The sequence below is a fragment of the Acomys russatus genome, chromosome 20, assembly GCF_903995435.1.
Source record: "Acomys russatus chromosome 20, mAcoRus1.1, whole genome shotgun sequence".
Taxonomy (NCBI): Eukaryota; Metazoa; Chordata; class Mammalia; order Rodentia; family Muridae; genus Acomys; species Acomys russatus.
Window position 1 is genome coordinate 25,894,102 of NC_067156.1, and position 17,552 is coordinate 25,911,653.

The 17,552-nt window shown below is 44.5% G+C and overlaps 3 protein-coding genes across 3 annotated transcripts; all 3 read left to right on the forward strand.

The window, feature by feature from the left end:
• The first annotated feature begins 3,541 nt into the window (after positions 1-3,541).
• Pcdhb7 (protocadherin beta 7) lies at positions 3,542-6,039 on the forward strand. The gene has a single exon (XM_051163134.1). The coding sequence runs from the start codon at positions 3,567-3,569 to the stop codon at positions 5,925-5,927; it is 2,361 nt and encodes a 786-aa protein (XP_051019091.1). The 5' UTR covers positions 3,542-3,566; the 3' UTR covers positions 5,928-6,039.
• Positions 6,040-7,475: 1,436 nt separating this feature from the next.
• Positions 7,476-10,748, forward strand: LOC127204187 (protocadherin beta-8-like). The gene has a single exon (XM_051163118.1). The coding sequence runs from the start codon at positions 7,784-7,786 to the stop codon at positions 10,190-10,192; it is 2,409 nt and encodes an 802-aa protein (XP_051019075.1). The 5' UTR covers positions 7,476-7,783; the 3' UTR covers positions 10,193-10,748.
• A 4,122-nt stretch (positions 10,749-14,870) lies between these two features.
• LOC127204771 (protocadherin beta-16-like) lies at positions 14,871-17,474 on the forward strand. Its single transcript, XM_051163990.1, has one exon. The coding sequence runs from the start codon at positions 14,871-14,873 to the stop codon at positions 17,253-17,255; it is 2,385 nt and encodes a 794-aa protein (XP_051019947.1). The 3' UTR covers positions 17,256-17,474.
• The last annotated feature ends 78 nt before the right edge of the window (positions 17,475-17,552 follow it).

Below are 17,552 nucleotides of genomic sequence, written 5' to 3' on the forward strand. Positions count from 1 at the left end.
GAAATAAAGAATTCAAAGTATCATTATTCATGGATGATATGATGGTATACATAAATGACCTCAAAATTCTCCGAGGGAATGCCTATAGCTAAGAAGCACCTTCAGCAAAGTGTGTGGATACAGAAATAACTTTATTTGTAAATTTCAGAATCTAGAAACAACTTAGATGTCCCTTAACCAAAGAATGGATAAAGAAACTGTAGTACATTTATACAATGGAAGACTACTCAGCTATTAAAAACAAGAAAATGTTGAAATTTGCAGGCAAATGGATGAAAGTAGAAATGATCATACTGAGTGAAGTAACCCAGACCCAGAAAGACACACATGATATATACTGACTTATAAGTGGATATTAGGCAAATAATACATGATAACCACACTACAATACGCAGACCCAAAATAACTAAATAATAAGGAGGACCCCAGGGAGAATAATTTATTCTCATTTAGAAGGTCAAATAGAATAGACACTGGAAGCAGTTGAAGAGAAGAAGCATGGAGGTTCTCTTAACGACTCCCTCCAGCTCCATCCACCAGGGGATTCAAGCAAATGCTGAGACACACAACCAAAGTTTGGGGTGGAGTGCAGAGAGTCTTATGGAAGAATTGTCAAGTAGAAGGACCTGGATGGGTCAGGAGCTCCACAAGGAGACCAATGGAACCAACAAATCCAAGCAGAGGGAGAAGGGCTGCAGAGACTGATGCATCAACCAAGGACCAGGCATGGTGAGGACCTAGAACCTCTGCTCAGAGGTAGAAGATAGGAAGCACAGTCTCATTGTGGGTCCCATAATATGGGGAGTAGGGACTACTTCTGACATGGATTCTGGTCCCCCACACACACTTTGATCAGTTCCCCCCTGGTAAAGCGGCCTTGCCAGGCCACAGAGGAAGAGGATACAGGCAGCCCAAGTGAGACTTGACAGGCTGAGGTCAGATGTTAGGGGAGGAGGGCTCCCCTTTTTGGTGACTAGGGGAGGGAAGGAGAGCTATGAGCGAGGGAGGGTGGGAACAGGAGGCAACAAGGGAGGGGACCACAACTGGGATGTAAAGTGAACAATTTTTTTTAAAGGATAGGGTAGAAATCTAAACAGAATTTTCAACAGAATACCAAATGGCTGAGAAACACTTAAAGAATGCTCAACAACCTTACCCATCAGGGAAATGCAAATCAAATTGACTCTGAGATTCCATCTTACACTTATCAGAATGGCTAGGATTTAAAAAAAACTGTGGGGGGTGTGGAGAAGGTGGAACACTCCTTCATTGCTGGTGGAGGTGCACACTTGTACAACCACTTTGGGGGCAGTTCCACTTTTCATCGTCCGGATTCCAGCAATCAAGCTAAACAGCAAACCAGTAATCCAGTAAACACAAAAGCAGCTTTAGCAGCAGCCTCAAAGCATTCTCTAGAAAGTTTCTTTCTAGGAGCTTGTGTAAGTGAAGCAATGTGAAGCAAGGAAACTCAGGGATGTGAAGAAGAGCAAAAGCTCTCTCTCTCTCTCTCTCTCTCTCTCTCTCTCGCTCTCTCTCTCTCTCTCTCTGTCTCTCTCTCTCTCTCTGTCTGTCTCTCTGTCTCTGTCTCTCTCTGTCTCTCTCTCTGTCTCTCTCTGTCTCTCTCTCTGTCTCTCTCTCTGTCTCTCTCTCTCTGTCTCTCTCTCTGTCTCTGTCTCTCTCTCTGTCTGTCTGTCTCTCTCTCTCTCTCTCTCTCTCTCTCTCTTCCATCTCTGCTTTTTGGACTATTTTACACTCTTCCAGAGTCTGAACAGAATGTTCTCTAGCTGGCAAAGACCATGCCTCTGCACGAGACAGTTCCCAGCTGACAAAGATCATGTGCCCTCTCACTAGTCTGTTTCCAGTGCGCAAACATCACATGCTCTCACATGATGCAGTTTCACATCCCACACTTGGGACCAAAACAAAAACATGCTTATATCCACTACAATGTTCCTAACATGTTGCATGTGAAGGGAGGCATGAAAGAGCTCAAACTCAATCCAACTTACTAAGGTGTCAGTTGGTAATGTCTGAGAATTAGATATATTTTAAAAATTAGTGGCAGAGGTGGTGACTAAAAAAGTCTAAAAATGGCTGCATCTTGGGAGAGAAATAGAGGTAAGAAAAGAGGCAGGATTGTTGTATTTTAAGTATTTTAGTGTTTGGGTTTTTTAAATAAAATTTACATTTTATTTTGAGAGAACATGAATTAATGTCAGTAACCTGGAGTTCTTACAAGTCTCACCACAAGTACAAAGTGGATAGGCTATGAGGCACTAGTGAAAATAATAGGAAATCACAAATAACGCTAACAAGTGTAAAAAAAAAAACTAAAAAAAAATTACTTTGAATAAAATGTAAAGTATTTAAAGAATTCTGGACAGACATAACTCAAGACAGAATGGACAAGGTAAAGATCTACCTCCAATGAAAGTAGTGAACTCAGGCAGTTTAGAAGGCAATTGTGACTTAACATTGGAAGTAAACACTATACCTATGCCTGTTCTGTTTTGTAAAAGAAGACTGAAAGCTTTCTCACCCTCCCATGAGGTCAGAATATCAATCTACTACCCAAACCACTTAAGTTAAACAATATAAACATGAAGGGAAGCATGGGCCAGAAATATCCTAAAAGCAAGTTGACATATCAAATCTACCTGCGCATCAAGACTGGCTCATCATGGTTAAGTTTATGTTAAGGACTCAAGAACTTAAAAGCTAAATAAGACAAGGACAATTTAAACAATTACATTTTTAAAAAAAATTTGTGAAAGAAAAAGAAAACACCTTTGATTTAAAAATCTTACTGTTTCTACCTGAAAGAAGCCATCATAAAGATGAGATGTAGATGCACTTCCAGAAATGCAAGTCTGGCCTACTTGCTGCAGGCAATACTAGAGCAATTGCTGGGTGTTTGAGATCTTGGCAATTAATGCCAATATGTAGTGCTTAGGGCAGATTAAGTGTGAAAATTGTGGAGCAGTAAGTATTATAGGACGTATAGAAGAAGAGTAAAGACCTTGAAAGTGGAAGAATTGTCCAATTAACAAGAAAGTTTTTTTTTAACCTAGTTGTTCCATGTTAAGAATATCATTATTGCAAAGTGGTTTACAAATATTTGTTGACTTTTTGGTGGATGCTTGATTCCCTTTTATAGTCGTTACCGCCTACTTTTGAAACAGGAGGTTGTCGGGTTTTCTTAAATTCCGGTGGAGAGTCAGAGTTTAATGTAAACCCTGACTCGGAATGCCTTTCATCTGCCATCAATTTGCTCTGATCTTGAGAAAGAGATTAACGCTCGCAAAACGCAAGGTGGCGCTGCAGGCTAAAAAGAGGAAAGAAAAGGGCCGGGAAGGGTTGGGGCAGTGTACAAAGGATATTCCGGATTTCCGACAAAGCCATAGGAAATTATACAGCTTGCTGTAGCAAGCGCTGGAAGAAGGTGCCTCTCTCTTTTCAGAGAAATTGCTAGTGTCCGGGTCATTCCTAAGGATTACAGTTGCTGGCATTCCAGGGAGCTGTTTGAGGATTTCTTATTTTTTATTTTTTGAAAGTCTTAAAAAAGAATGGAGGCCAGATTGGAGAGAGCTATGCAGAAAAGGCAAGTACTGTTTTTCTGTGTATTTATGGGGGTGTCTTTGGTTAGAGCCAAACAGCTTCAGTATTTTGTGGCAGAGGAAACTGAGAAAGGCGCTTTCCTGGGCAATCTGCAGAAGGATTTGGGGTTGGGGCTGCGGGAACTGTCAGCCCGGGGAGCTAGAATTGTTTCAGATGAGAACACACAGTTTTTACTGCTCAGCCCATTTACTGGGGAATTAATTCTAAACGGGAAGCTGGACCGAGAGGAACTGTGCGGCTCCGAGGAGCCCTGCGTGCTTAGTTTTCAGGTGCTGTTGGAAAACCCATTTCAGATTTATCCTGCTGCGCTACACGTCAAAGATATAAATGACCATTCTCCAGTATTTCTAGACAAAAAAATTCTCTTGAAAATATCAGAAAGTACCACTCCAGGGGCGACGTTTCTCCTGGAGAGGGCACAGGATTCCGATGTGGGAACAAACAGCCTGAGTAACTACACCATCAGCCCCAATGGTCACTTCCACATTCAAGTGCATGATGGTGGGGAAGGGACCGTCTTTCCTGAACTGGTACTGGATCAAATGCTGGACCGGGAAGAAGTGCCAGAGTTCACTTTAACTCTCACAGCCTTTGATGGTGGGTCTCCGCCTAGATCTGGGACAGTCCAGGTGCAAATCCTGGTGTTGGACATAAATGACAATTCCCCTGAGTTCTTGCAGTCGATCTACAAAGTGCAGTCACCTGAAAACACCCCTGTTGGCTCCTTGGTGGTTGCTGTGTCTGCTAGGGATTTAGACACAGGAAGTTACGGGCAAATAGCATACACGTTTTTTTATGCCACTGAAAGAATTCTCCAAACGTTTCAAATCAACTCTACGTCTGGCAATCTCTACCTTAAAGGCAAACTCAACTACGAAGCAATTCAAACTTATTCAATAACTCTTCAGGCCAAAGACGGCGGGGGACTTTCTGGGAAATGTACTGTGGTTGTAGAGGTGACGGATGTAAATGATAACCCACCTGAGCTTCTCATGTCATCACTCACTAGCCCCATTGCGGAAAATTCGCCAGAGACCGTCGTTGCTGTTTTTAGGATTAGAGACCGAGATTCAGGGAACAATGGGAAAACCACGTGCTCCATTTCACATGATCTCCCTTTCCTCCTGAAGCCATCTGTGGAAAATTTCTATACTCTGGTAACGGAGAAACCTTTAGATAGAGAATCAAACCCTGAGTACAACATCACCATCTCTGTCACCGACCTGGGCACACCCAGGCTCACAACCCAGCACATCATAACAGTGCAGGTGTCTGACATCAATGACAACGCCCCTGCCTTCACTCAAACTTCCTACACTCTGTTCATCCAAGAGAACAACAGCCCCGCCCTGCACATAGGCACCATCAGCGCCACAGACTCGGATTCAGGCTCCAATGCCCACATCACCTACTCACTGCTGCCATCCCAGGACCCACAGCTGGCTCTCACCTCGCTCATCTCCATCAATGCCAACAACGGACAGCTGTTCGCGCTCAGGGCGCTGGACTATGAGGCCCTGAAAGCCTTCGAGTTCCGAGTGGGTGCTGTAGACCAAGGCTCGCCAGCTCTCAGCAGCCAGGCGCTGGTGCGCGTACTTGTGCTGGATGACAACGACAATGCGCCTTTCATGCTCTACCCGCTGCAGAACTCCTCTGCGCCCTGCACTGAGCTGCTACCCAGGGCTGCAGAGCCCGGCTACCTGGTCACCAAGGTTGTGGCTGTGGACCACGACTCTGGCCAGAATGCCTGGCTGTCTTTCCAGTTGCTCAAGGCCACGGAGCCTGGGCTGTTCAGCTTGTGGGCGCACAACGGAGAGGTGCGCACCACCAGGCTGCTGAGTGAGCGCGATGCAACCAAGCACAGGCTACTTCTGATGGTCAAGGACAATGGCGAGCCTCCGCGTTCATCCAGTGTCACACTGCATGTGCTGGTGGTGGATGGTTTCTCTCAGCCATACCTGCCTCTGCCAGAGGTGGCACGTGAGCCCGAACACGACGAGGACGCGATAACTCTCTACCTAGTCATCGCCTTGGCATCTGTGTCTTCACTCTTCCTCTTCTCTGTGCTGCTGTTCGTGGGGGTGAGGCTGTGCAGGAGGGCCAGGGAGGCCTCTCTGGGTGGCTGCCCTGTGCCTGAGGGACACTTTCCTGGCCACCTGATGGATGTCAGTGGCACAGGGACTCTGTCCCAGAGCTACCAGTATGAGGTGTGTTTGACTGGAGGATCAGGGATAGCCAGTGACTTTAAGTTCCTAAAACCAGTTACCCCCAACTTCCTAACAGAAAGCGCAGGGAGAGAAGTGGAGTGAAAACTAAACCCCTTCACATGTGGATGCAGCCCTAGTTTAAAGCTCGCCCTTGTTGAGTGAAGAAGAATGATTTTCTATTAACATCTCGAAGTTAATTAATTCAGTACCAAAACAAAAACAAAAACAAAAAACAAAAAACCTTAAGTCATTCCCAAGAACCTAGGCATGAAATTCGCGTGTTGCATAATATCTCAAATTTAATTGGATTCTTGTTTTTAAGCATTGGTTGGATTGCAGTCTATTACATGACAAATCTTGCTAAGGATGGCTTAAGCTGTTTCTCCATTGTCTAATTTCTTCATTAATACTCATGTTCTGAGCTGATTGGAATTACATATAAATATACCCACCCTACAACTTGAGAGGTTATACTATGCAGATTTTTAAAGTTTCCTTAGTTACTACTGTGCATCATACACCATTTCACCACTATTTTGGGACATGGTCCAGGATAGCCTTGAACTGTTGATTTTCTTGCCCCAGACTCCCAAAGTTCCAACACTACAAGCCTATTTTCCCACTTTATTTCAGAAGAAACCGATGAGTAAAGGTATTTTTATAATGAAAAAGTAAGTAGAAGTTCATAAAGACTTGGCAAGTTTTACAATTATTAACTGGCCAGGCATCTCCTAATTGTTTCTGTTGTGTTTTCCATTTTTGGAGTGTAGGAGACACCTTGTTCTGTCCAGGTGTCCAGACTTTGCAACAATACTGTGCTAGTTTTTTTTTAATCACTAGATATCATTTGTCATATTCACCTTTGCTCATTAGCTTCTCTGTATTCAGAAACAGCAGTGCTCCTCTTGACCGGTAGTCATATCTACTTTTAAACTGACAGTCCCTCTTCTGAGGTTCACTACCCAACCATTATTAAAGCTCTGACTTAACTAAATCCCAATGTGTAAAAAAGTTGGATGCTTGGCATGGTGGAACACACCTTTAATCCCAGCACTTGGGAGGCAGAAACAGGGAGATCTCTATGACTTTGAAGGCAGCCTGGTCTACAGGAAAAAGTTCCAAGACAGCCAAGGCCATAAAGGGAGACCCTGTCTCATAAGCTGAAGGAGGAGAAAAGGGAGGGGAGGAAGAGGAACGGGAGAAGGAGTTTGTCTACATCAAATTCCCATATAGTGTTGGGTTACTAATCCCCTCCCCATGTTTCTCATTTGTAAGATGGAGGGGGTCACAACAGTCCTAGGACCAAGATGCTATTATCTCATCTATGGATGAGGAAACTAGGGAAAAGAGGTTAAATAATTTGCCTAAGAATCACAGCTATTATTTCTGTGGTTTATCACACTAAAAGTATATAATTCCCCAAATCTCCTATCACTAGAAGCATACACGTACACATATGTATATATTTCTTGCACATATTTTTCCTTCCAGGCTGTAATTTAAATGTGTATCTTTTGCCCTAAACTCAGCATTATTGAAAAACCAATGACATTTCTCTAGTGTGGCCTTTGGGCAATTGTCTGGCCAAGAAGGCACAGCAATAAGAGAGACAGTGTAAAGTTATCTTGCCCACTGCCAGATATAGGTAGTTTGTTTTTTCTTTTACATCCATTTTTATCTCACAAAATGTTAAGATACTGTGAGAACACATGGCGGCGCTGCAGGATAAGAAACTAAAAACTAGAAGGCAGCGGTGACTCCATTAACACAGGAAGAAGAAAAACTGCAGAAATCCGGAAGCCTAGGGAAGCCTGGGCACCTCAAAAAGGAGATCTGGGCCCCCCACAAAAGGGCTGGGATACTTCTCAGGTATCTAGTGAGACAACCACAGTACCAGATACCAGGCGGATTTACAGTTCTGCTGAAGCATCCTCCGGGACACTGTACCACCACGAAGAATGGAGGCCAGGAAGCTCATTTGCAGACAAAGGCAAGTCCTTTTTTCCTTTTTCCTGTTAGGATTAACGCTGGTGTGTGCAGGGGACCTGAGACGCTATTCTGTGGTGGAGGAAAAGGAGGGTAGGTCCTTTGTTACAAATTTAGTACATGACCTGGGTCTTGGGCAGTTGGAACTCTCTAGGCGAGGGGCTAAAGTCGTCTCTAAAGGTAACAAGCTACATTTGCAGCTGGATCAGGAGACAGGGGATTTACTGTTAAATGAGAAAGTGGACCGTGAGGAACTGTGTGGGCACACAGAGCAATGTCTGCTACGCTTCCAGGTGTTGCTAGACAACCCATTAGATATTTTTCAAGCTGAGCTAGAAGTAAGAGACGTAAATGACCACTCTCCAGCATTCCTGGACACAGAAATCATGCTCAGGATATCAGAAAGCAGTCTTCCTGGGACCACATTTCCTCTGAAGAATGCTCAGGACATGGATATAGGACAAAATGGAATTGACAACTATCTTATCAGTTCTAATTCCTACTTTCACGTGCTCACTCGAAAACGCAGTGATGGCAAGAAATACCCTGAGCTGGTACTAGACAGAGCACTGGATAGAGAGGAGGAAGCTGAGCTCAGGCTGACCCTCACAGCACAGGACGGCGGCTCTCCACCTAGGTCTGGCACCACTGAGGTCCACATTGAAGTACTGGACATCAATGATAATGCTCCTCAATTTGAGCAGCTTTTTTATAGGGTGCAAATCCCAGAGGACAGTCCAATAGGCTTGCTGATCATCACTGTCACTGCTACAGATAAGGACATAGGCGTCAATGCAGAGATCTCCTATTCACTTTTCCAGGCTTCAGATGATATTAGCAAAACCTTTTCAATCCATCCCTTGACAGGGGAAGTGCGACTGAAAGAACTCCTTGATTTTGAAAAGACTCAGTCCTATGAGGTAAATGTTGAGGCAAGAGACGCTGGAACCTTTTCTGGAAAATGCACAATTCTGGCCCAAGTCGTGGATGTGAATGACCATGCTCCAGAGATCGTCCTGTCCGCATTTACAAATCCCATCCTTGAGAATTTACCAGAAACTATGGTGGCAGTTTTTAGCATGTCTGATCTAGATTCAGGAGAAAATGGGAAAATAAGTTGTTCCATACAGGACCATCTACCCTTCTTCCTAAAGCCCTCTGGGGAAAACTTTTACACGCTACTAACACAAAAGCCACTGGACAGAGAGACTACAGCCGAGTACAACATCACCATCACAGTCTCCGACATGGGCACACCCAGGCTCACAACCCAGCACACCATAACAGTGCAGGTATCTGATATCAACGACAAAGCCCCTGCCTTCACTCAAACCTCCTACACCTTGTTTGTCCGCGAGAACAACAGCCCCGCCCTGCACATAGGCACCATCAGCGCCACAGACTCAGACTCTGGCTCCAATGCCCACATCACCTACTCGCTACTGCCACCCCAGGACTCGCAGCTGGCCCTAACCTCGCTCATCTCCATCAATGCAGAAAACGGGCAGCTGTTCGCGCTCAGGGCGCTGGACTATGAATCCCTGCAGGCCTTCGAGTTCCGCGTGGTCGCCTCAGACCAAGGCTCCCCTTCACTCAGCAGCCAGGCGCTGGTAAGGGTGCTGGTCTTGGATGACAACGACAATGCGCCCTTTGTGCTCTACCCCCTGCAGAACGCCTCTGCGCCCTGCACTGAGCTGCTACCCAGGGCTGCTGAGCCTGGCTACCTGGTCACCAAGGTGGTGGCAGTGGACCGCGACTCTGGCCAGAATGCCTGGCTGTCGTTCCAGCTGCTCAAGGCCACGGAGCCCGGGATGTTCAGCGTGTGGGCTCACAATGGCGAGGTGCGCACTACCAGGCTGCTGAGTGAGCGCGATGCAACCAAGCACAGGCTGCTGCTGCTGGTCAAGGACAATGGCGAGCCCCAGCGCTCTGCCAGCGTCACTCTGCAAGTGCTGGTGGTGGATGGCTTCTCCCAGCCCTACCTGCCTCTGCCAGAGGTGGCGCGCGATCCCGCTCAAGGTGATGAAGATGAGCTCACGCTGTACCTGGTCATTGCCTTGGCTTCTGTATCTTCACTGTTTCTCTTGTCTGTGCTGCTGTTCGTGGGGGTGAGGCTGTGCAGGAGGGCCAGGGCGGCTTCTCTGGGTGGCTGCTCTATGCCTGAGGCACACTTTCCTGGCCAACTGGTGGATTTTGGTGGTACAGGGACCCTGTCCCAGAGCTATCAGTATGAGGTGTGCCTGAAGGGAGACTCTGGGACTGGTGAGTTCAAATTCCTGAAACCAATTTTACCTACTTTCCAAAACCATTCTCTTGGACCAGAAATGGAAGAAAATCCCAACTCCAGGAATGACTGGGGTTTGGGTATTCAGTTAAAATAACTGGTTTTCATCACCTGTTGTCATTTTTGTTATAAACTCAAACTACTTTTCTTGCTGTGCCCATTATGAAAATTTAAAGCACGCTTAAAACTTGTTTTCAGGATATTTTGTCTGTGGTTTTAGTGATAATATCTCAGCTTTTCTCTCCAGACTGGAATGTGAAATGTTCTAATCTTGTCTCTCTAATTTGTCATTAGTTGCACAAATCTTTGTTCTGGAATGGCTTAGGAATGTTCAAAAAGATAAATGGAAAATCAGTTGCACCGAATCAGATGCGACTCAGTGTGTGTTCTGTTACTTGCTGTTAAGCCCTGAGTATACACTACACAGTGATGCTAAAAACTAAGTGAGGTCTAAGCAGAAAGGGCAAAGAAGGCTCCTCCTAGGCGGTCTGGCTTTTGGTTTATTCGGCCTCCACTAGACTAGCCTTCTTTTATTGGTGTTTTCTCTTAAAGAACATTACATAGCCACATGGGTCTTCATTAGCCTGCTTTTAGTTTTAACATCACTATTTTAAACTTCTTTCCACTTTGCTGTTGTTGTTGTTGTTGAGGAGGAGGAGGAGGAGGAGAAGGAGGAGGTTCCAAGAGCTGCCCCTTATTAACCTGCTAAACTGAAATAGCATGTCAGCAAAATTGACTTTTCTCTTCTGAGAAATGTCTGCCGGTGAAGGAAGCTGCACCAGCTTGTATTCGTTCTTTTTTCACCTTCTTTATACTGTCTTGTTTCAAGTTTCACTCTAGCCATTGATATGCATAGTTTTCATACATTTTCACTGTCTTCCTTGGCAAGTACAGCTGGGCATATGGCTAGGTTGTGGTGAGATGTAAAAATGAGGCAGTTTACAAAACTTTTCAGTTGAGGATAAACCTAGTGGCCCATGCATGCCAGGTAATGACAGTATCACTGATATACCCACCTCAAACTTCCAAGAACTTTTGAAGGAGATGTCTCACCTGTAAAAGGGTTTCCTTGCCCCTTTACCCTTTAACACTATGTTCTCTCTGGGGTGTGTATGGTATCACAGGTGCACAAATACTCTTGTTGGCTCTGTGACAAGAGTGGTGGACTAAAGTAGCATGGAATAACTTAACAGAGAAAGGTTCCCTCATGACTCAGGCGTTGTTATATTATTTCCTGTGTGGCCAATACTAAACTTTTTTAAATTCAGAGATAAAGGACATTCTATGTTTTTATTTTAGCTTTTATGGTATGGAATCTAATTTTGTGTGTTTATATGGGTTGCCTGTTTGTGCATGTGTGCTTGCAGGTGCCCTTGAACATGTGTTCCTCTGTATGCTGGAGGTCAGAGGTTGATATCATGTGTCCACCTTCTTTGTTCAATTATCTGGGCTAGTCAGAGAGCTCTGTAGAAACATTAACCAACTCACTCACTTATGATTCTGGCCAATAAATGGGAAAGTCTGAGATACAACCCAAGTTACCTGATTTGATGACCCAGTTCTTAATAGCATGCTATACTGGCAGGCACACACTAATAGCATTACTTTCCTATGCAGGGAAATACATTAGTCCCATTCCACAAATAAAATGAGCATGTGTTAATGTAACCATTATCTCTCATTTTGTATGTCTTTCTAGAGCAGCGACCACACAGTGTAGAAGATAAGCCCAAAGTGCTCACAGAATCAAAAACCTAAATAAAGCTAGATTATACTACAACTTCTCTTCATGATGAAGAAATAAGCCTGATTACATTCTTGCTTGTGCTTGCCATGTCACATGCATTATTGAGGAAGTGACTTGTCCTACACAGGCAGCAGAGTTACTCTGTGGTTGTGTTAATTGAGCATTGTATACTGTCCCTTCAGTCACCTTCCATAAACTCTCACATATTATATACGTTGTATATAGTGGTGCCTTTATTAAAGCTGAATATCTTATGCTCATTTCATCATTGTGTGTGTTTGAAAGTGATTGCCTTCCAGCAGTATTGCTGAAAATTAATTTTAAAAAGCAACTAGCAACGTTCTGGATGAATTTTTGTATTTAAGTAACTGAGAGATTGTTGGAATTCTGTAGAAAAATTGATAGGTTTTCAATTACTTTCTGTTACAGTTAACTTATGTCTTTGGCAAAATAGTGTCCATTAATGCCTTCATTAATGTTTAAATGATTCTGGAAGACATCAGTGGGCCATACATGACTTTTTAAAGAATGGCTAATGAGAACTGAACAACAAATCCTTTAGCATTTGCAATAATGCTACTCATGTAGAAGCTATCAGTTTTCAGTGGTTCAGCTGCTGGATACACAATTATCCACATATATGTCCTGTTTGGGTTTTGTATTGCTGTCAAAAACTTCACAACCAGTTGCTTAAAGCAATACAATGTATTATCTCATAGTTTGTTAGTCAAAGGCATATAAGTGTCTAACAGAACTAATGACAACAGTGCACGGGGACACATTGTGTTCTGGAGACTACAAAATCTATTTTGTCTTTTCCACCTAGATGCTGCCAACAATGCATGAGTGCTTGGCCCCTTCCTCCAACTTCACAGCCTGAAATCATGGCTTCCATTTCCCTCTGAGCCACCCAGGAGATATTATTTGAATAAAAGTCCTTTGTTCAGATTTAATAAGAGTCTTATTCAGATAATGAAGGGCAATCTCCTGTTCAAGGGGATCTTAATCAGGTTTCCAACGGATTTTCTTGCTGGGTAAGGTAACATAATTCTGTGACATCTTTGAGTGGCTATTTTTCTGTCAAATGGAGGCCTCCAAAAGATTATTATAACAATATTTTAGGCCTCATTTACTTGAGAAGTTCAATTAATGGCTCTAGAGAGTCTTTAGCAAAAACAATTGATAAGGGTGTCAGTGTCTGTGTGGTCCTGGATTTCAGACTCCGAGCTTCATGTATGCTAGAGATGTTCTTTCACTGAACTTCCTCCCCTGCCCATGGTGATCATTCACCGCAACTCAGTTCAAATTATAAAAACAGAAAACCTAAACAAAAGAATACGAAAACGATCCAGGCTTTCAATATACAATGTAAACTCTATTTTAAAATAGATTTTAAATTTTAAATGTATTTTTAAAACACTAATATCACAATTAGTAAAAGATGAACGATTCAATTAAAAATAAGCAAAGACCAGAATAGATAGTTTCCAAAGAAGATATGGCTAATAAGCACATGAAAGGCTGTGTAACATCCCTCATCAGGGAGACACAAATCAACATCAGAGCAAGGCATTCATATATGCTGGGATGGCTAGGACCAGAGGGTTAGAGGGTAAGCATCCTCCTAATGGAACCCAGACACAGAGCTGATGAAATGTAAAATGATGCAGCCGTTTTTTGAAAACAGCGTGTCAGTTTTTCAAGTGGTAAATATGGAGCTACTATGTGGTAAACAATTCAATTCCTAGAGGAATACAAATACGTCCACATAAAATAGGTACATAAGTCTTCATAGCTACACTGTTCAGAAGAGCAAAAGGGTAGAAATAGCCTAAGTGTCCAAATAAACATAAGCCTGCTTCAGCCAGAAAATGTAATAAAGTACTGACACATACTAGAATTTGGATCAGGCTTCAAAGCCTCAGGCTAAGGGAAGAAAGCTAACCATAGAGGTCCAAATATCCTGTCATCCCAGTCATATGGAAGTTTACAACACAGAACTCTGTAGAGACCAGAAAAGAGACTAATGATCCCTTAGGCTAATGATTTCCAGAGAGGAAAGGGAGAAATACTAAGGTGATAGTTAAAGGATGCAAAGTTCTTACATGCTCCAAAGCTGACCTTGATGTTGGTAGCATCACTTATATATTAAAAGCATCTGAGCTTTATACTTTCAAATGGATGCATTTAAGTATATGTTATATCCCGAAGCTGTATATTTTTTTTAACACACATTATTCATAGTAAATATAAAAATCAATCTAGGCCCATATATGTCTATTTGTGAAATAATTTTCTAGTAATTTAACATTGGGAAAACTTACAATCCTCTCCCTTGGATGTTGAAGAAAGGAAGGAATCCATTAGTTCATTAACAAGGCAAGAATATATCCTGTAGAATCCACTAGTTGAAATTTTGCATTGTCTACTCATTTGTAACATATTACACGTTTGTAGTATGTATGGTGGAAAATATATGCATATGAAACTGTCCCCATGGTTTTTGAGACACTTTTACCCCTCAATGCACGTTTTCAGGTTAAATGTTGATTACACGATCATATTTAGTTTTTGACACATCGACAGCATTCCATACTCAACACCATGAATGATAGCCTACTTACTTCAATACAATAACTCAATGTTTTATCCATACACATGAAAGCAGCTTGTAAAAAGAAGCCAGTGATTCATGTTTCATAGTTTAGTCCACATGCCTTGGAGAATACTGCCTCTAGTTAAATCTGAAAATGTAAGACTCCGTGAGACCGCGCGGTGGCGCTGCAGGTTAAGAAGACAGAGGATAGAAATCGGCTTCTGCAATTTCTTCCCTTGCCGGGACCACTTTCTCACCACCTAGAAGCAAAAGACGTGCCTTTTCCAGCCAAAGTAGAGGCGAGCGTGAAACCTTTTATATTCTATTTGGAGGCTTGATTCTGTCGTTCTGGACTGTAAGCGCTGTCAGGATTCTGGGCATACGCAACGCGGTGAAGAAAACACAGAGGGAGGAGCCCTGGAGGCTGCAAGGATGCACAGTCTGAGACAAAGGCAAGTCCTGGTTTTCTTTGTTTTGCTCAGTGTGTCTGGGGCAAGCACGGAACTGGGTCCCTACTCCATAGAGGAAGAAAGGGAGAGGGGCACCTTTGTGACAAATCTTGGGAAAGATCTGGGGGTGGAGCTGACAGAGATAGCCACCCGCCGGGCTCGGATCATTTCCCAGGAAGGCAAAGAGTATTTGCAGCTCAACGTTCAATCTGGAGATTTGCTCATAAATGAGAAACTAGACCGAGAGGAGCTATGCGGCCCCACTGAGCCTTGCGTTCTGCACTTCCAAGTGTTGATGGAAAACCCTTTAGAGGTGTTTCAAGCTGAGCTGAGGGTTAAAGACATAAATGACCATTCTCCCGTGTTCAGCGAAAGAGAAATGATACTAAAAATACCAGAAAACAGTCCCCTGGAAAATACATTCCCTTTAAATAATGCTCTGGACTCAGATGTAGAAGTCAACAACATCCAGAGCTATAAACTCAGCTCCAACTCTCATTTCCTGGTTGTAACCCGCAACCGCAGTGACGGCAGGAAGTACCCAGAGCTGGTACTGGAGAAAGAACTGGATTGGGAGGAGGAGCCTGAGCTGAGGTTAACCCTGACAGCTTTGGATGGTGGCTCTCCTCCGCGGTCGGGGATGGCGCAAGTTCTCGTTGAAGTAGTGGACACCAACGATAATGCACCAGAGTTTCAGCAGGCAATGTACCAAGTGCAAATTCCGGAGAACAGCCCCCCAGGCTCCCTGGTTGTCACAGTCTCGGCCAATGACTTAGACAGTGGAGATAATGGGAAAGTATTGTACGCTCTCTCTCAACCTTCAGAAGATATAAGCAAGACGTTAGAAGTAAATCCTATAACGGGGGAAATTCGGCTACGAAAAGAGGTCGATTTTGAAACGATTCCCTCTTATGAGGTGGATGTCCAGGCCACGGATGGAGGAGGTCTCTCAGGAAAATGTACTCTGCTCCTGCACGTAGTGGACATAAATGACAACCCCCCAGAAGTGATGTTATCCGCGCTTACCAGCCCAGTCCCAGAAAACTCCCCAGATGAAGTAGTTGCTGTTTTCACTGTTAGAGATCCTGACTCGGGGAACAATGGAAAAGTGATTTCTTCGATTGAGGAAGACCTTCCCTTTCTTCTAAAACCTTCTGGAAAGAACTTTTACACTTTAATAACAAAAAGAGCACTAGACAGGGAAGAAAGAGCACAATACAATATCACGATCTCTGTCACCGACCTGGGCACACCGAGGCTCACAACCCAACACACTATAACAGTGCAGGTCTCAGACGTCAACGATAATACCCCCGCTTTCACCCAAACCTCTTACACCCTGTTTGTCCGCGAGAATAACAGCCCCGCCCTGCACATAGGCACCATCAGCGCCACAGACTCAGACTCTGGCTCCAATGCCCACATCACCTACTCGCTGCTGCCATCCCACGACCAGCAACTGACCCTGGCTTCACTTATCTCCATAAACACCGATAATGGGCAGCTGTTCGCGCTCAGAGCGCTGGACTATGAGGCCCTGCAGGCCTTTGAGTTCCGCGTGGGCGCCACAGACCAAGGTTCACCTGCGCTCAGCAGCCAGGTGCTGGTAAGGGTGCTGGTGCTGGATGACAACGACAACGTGCCCTTTGTGCTGTACCCGCTGCAGAACGCCTCTGCGCCCTGCACTGAGCTGCTACCCAGGGCTGCTGAGCCTGGCTATCTGGTCACCAAAGTGGTGGCTGTGGACCGCGACTCTGGCCAGAATGCCTGGCTGTCTTTCCAGCTGCTCAAGGCCACGGAGCCCGGGATGTTCAGCGTGTGGGCTCACAATGGCGAGGTGCGCACCACCAGGCTGCTGAGTGAGCGCGATGCAACCAAGCACAGGCTGCTGCTGCTGGTCAAGGACAATGGCGAGCCCCAGCGCTCTGCCAGCGTCACTCTGCATGTGCTGGTGGTGGATGGCTTCTCCCAGCCCTACCTGCCTCTGCCAGAGGTGGCGCGCGACTCTGAGCACGGGGAGGATTCACTAACACTCTACCTAGTCATTGCCTTGGCTTCTGTGTCTTCGCTCTTCCTCCTGTCTGTGCTGCTGTTCGTTGGGGTGAGGCTGTGCAGGAAAGCCAGGGCAGCCTCTCTAGGTGGCTGCTCTGTACCCGAGGGCCACTTTCCTGGCCACCTGGTGGACGTAAGAGGCATGGGGACCCTGTCCCAGAGCTACCAGTATGAGGTATGTCTAATGGGCGATTCTTCTGGGACCAGCGATTTTAACTTCTTAAAGCCAGTTTTCCCTAGCTCCCTGCCCCAGTGCTCTGGGAAAGAAATGGAGGAAAATTCTACACTCCAGAATAGTTTTGGATTTGATCATTAATAGAAAACTACTTAACAGATATTTCCTTCCCAATGTTGTCTTGTGGCTTAGGTAAACTCTGTACACCAGTGACTAGCAACAGGTTTAATTTTCAGGTTCATGCAAATGCCACACATTTGGTTTTACTCATATTTGTCCCATAGAATTTCTTCATATGATCCCAGTACATGAAAATGCTTTATCTGTACAGTTACATATGATCGTGAAAACTTTTCTACCACTTTTGTTTACCTCATTAGCTCTACACATTTCATGTCAGTGCTCTGTTCCTGGAGCACTACTAAGATACTGTGCTGC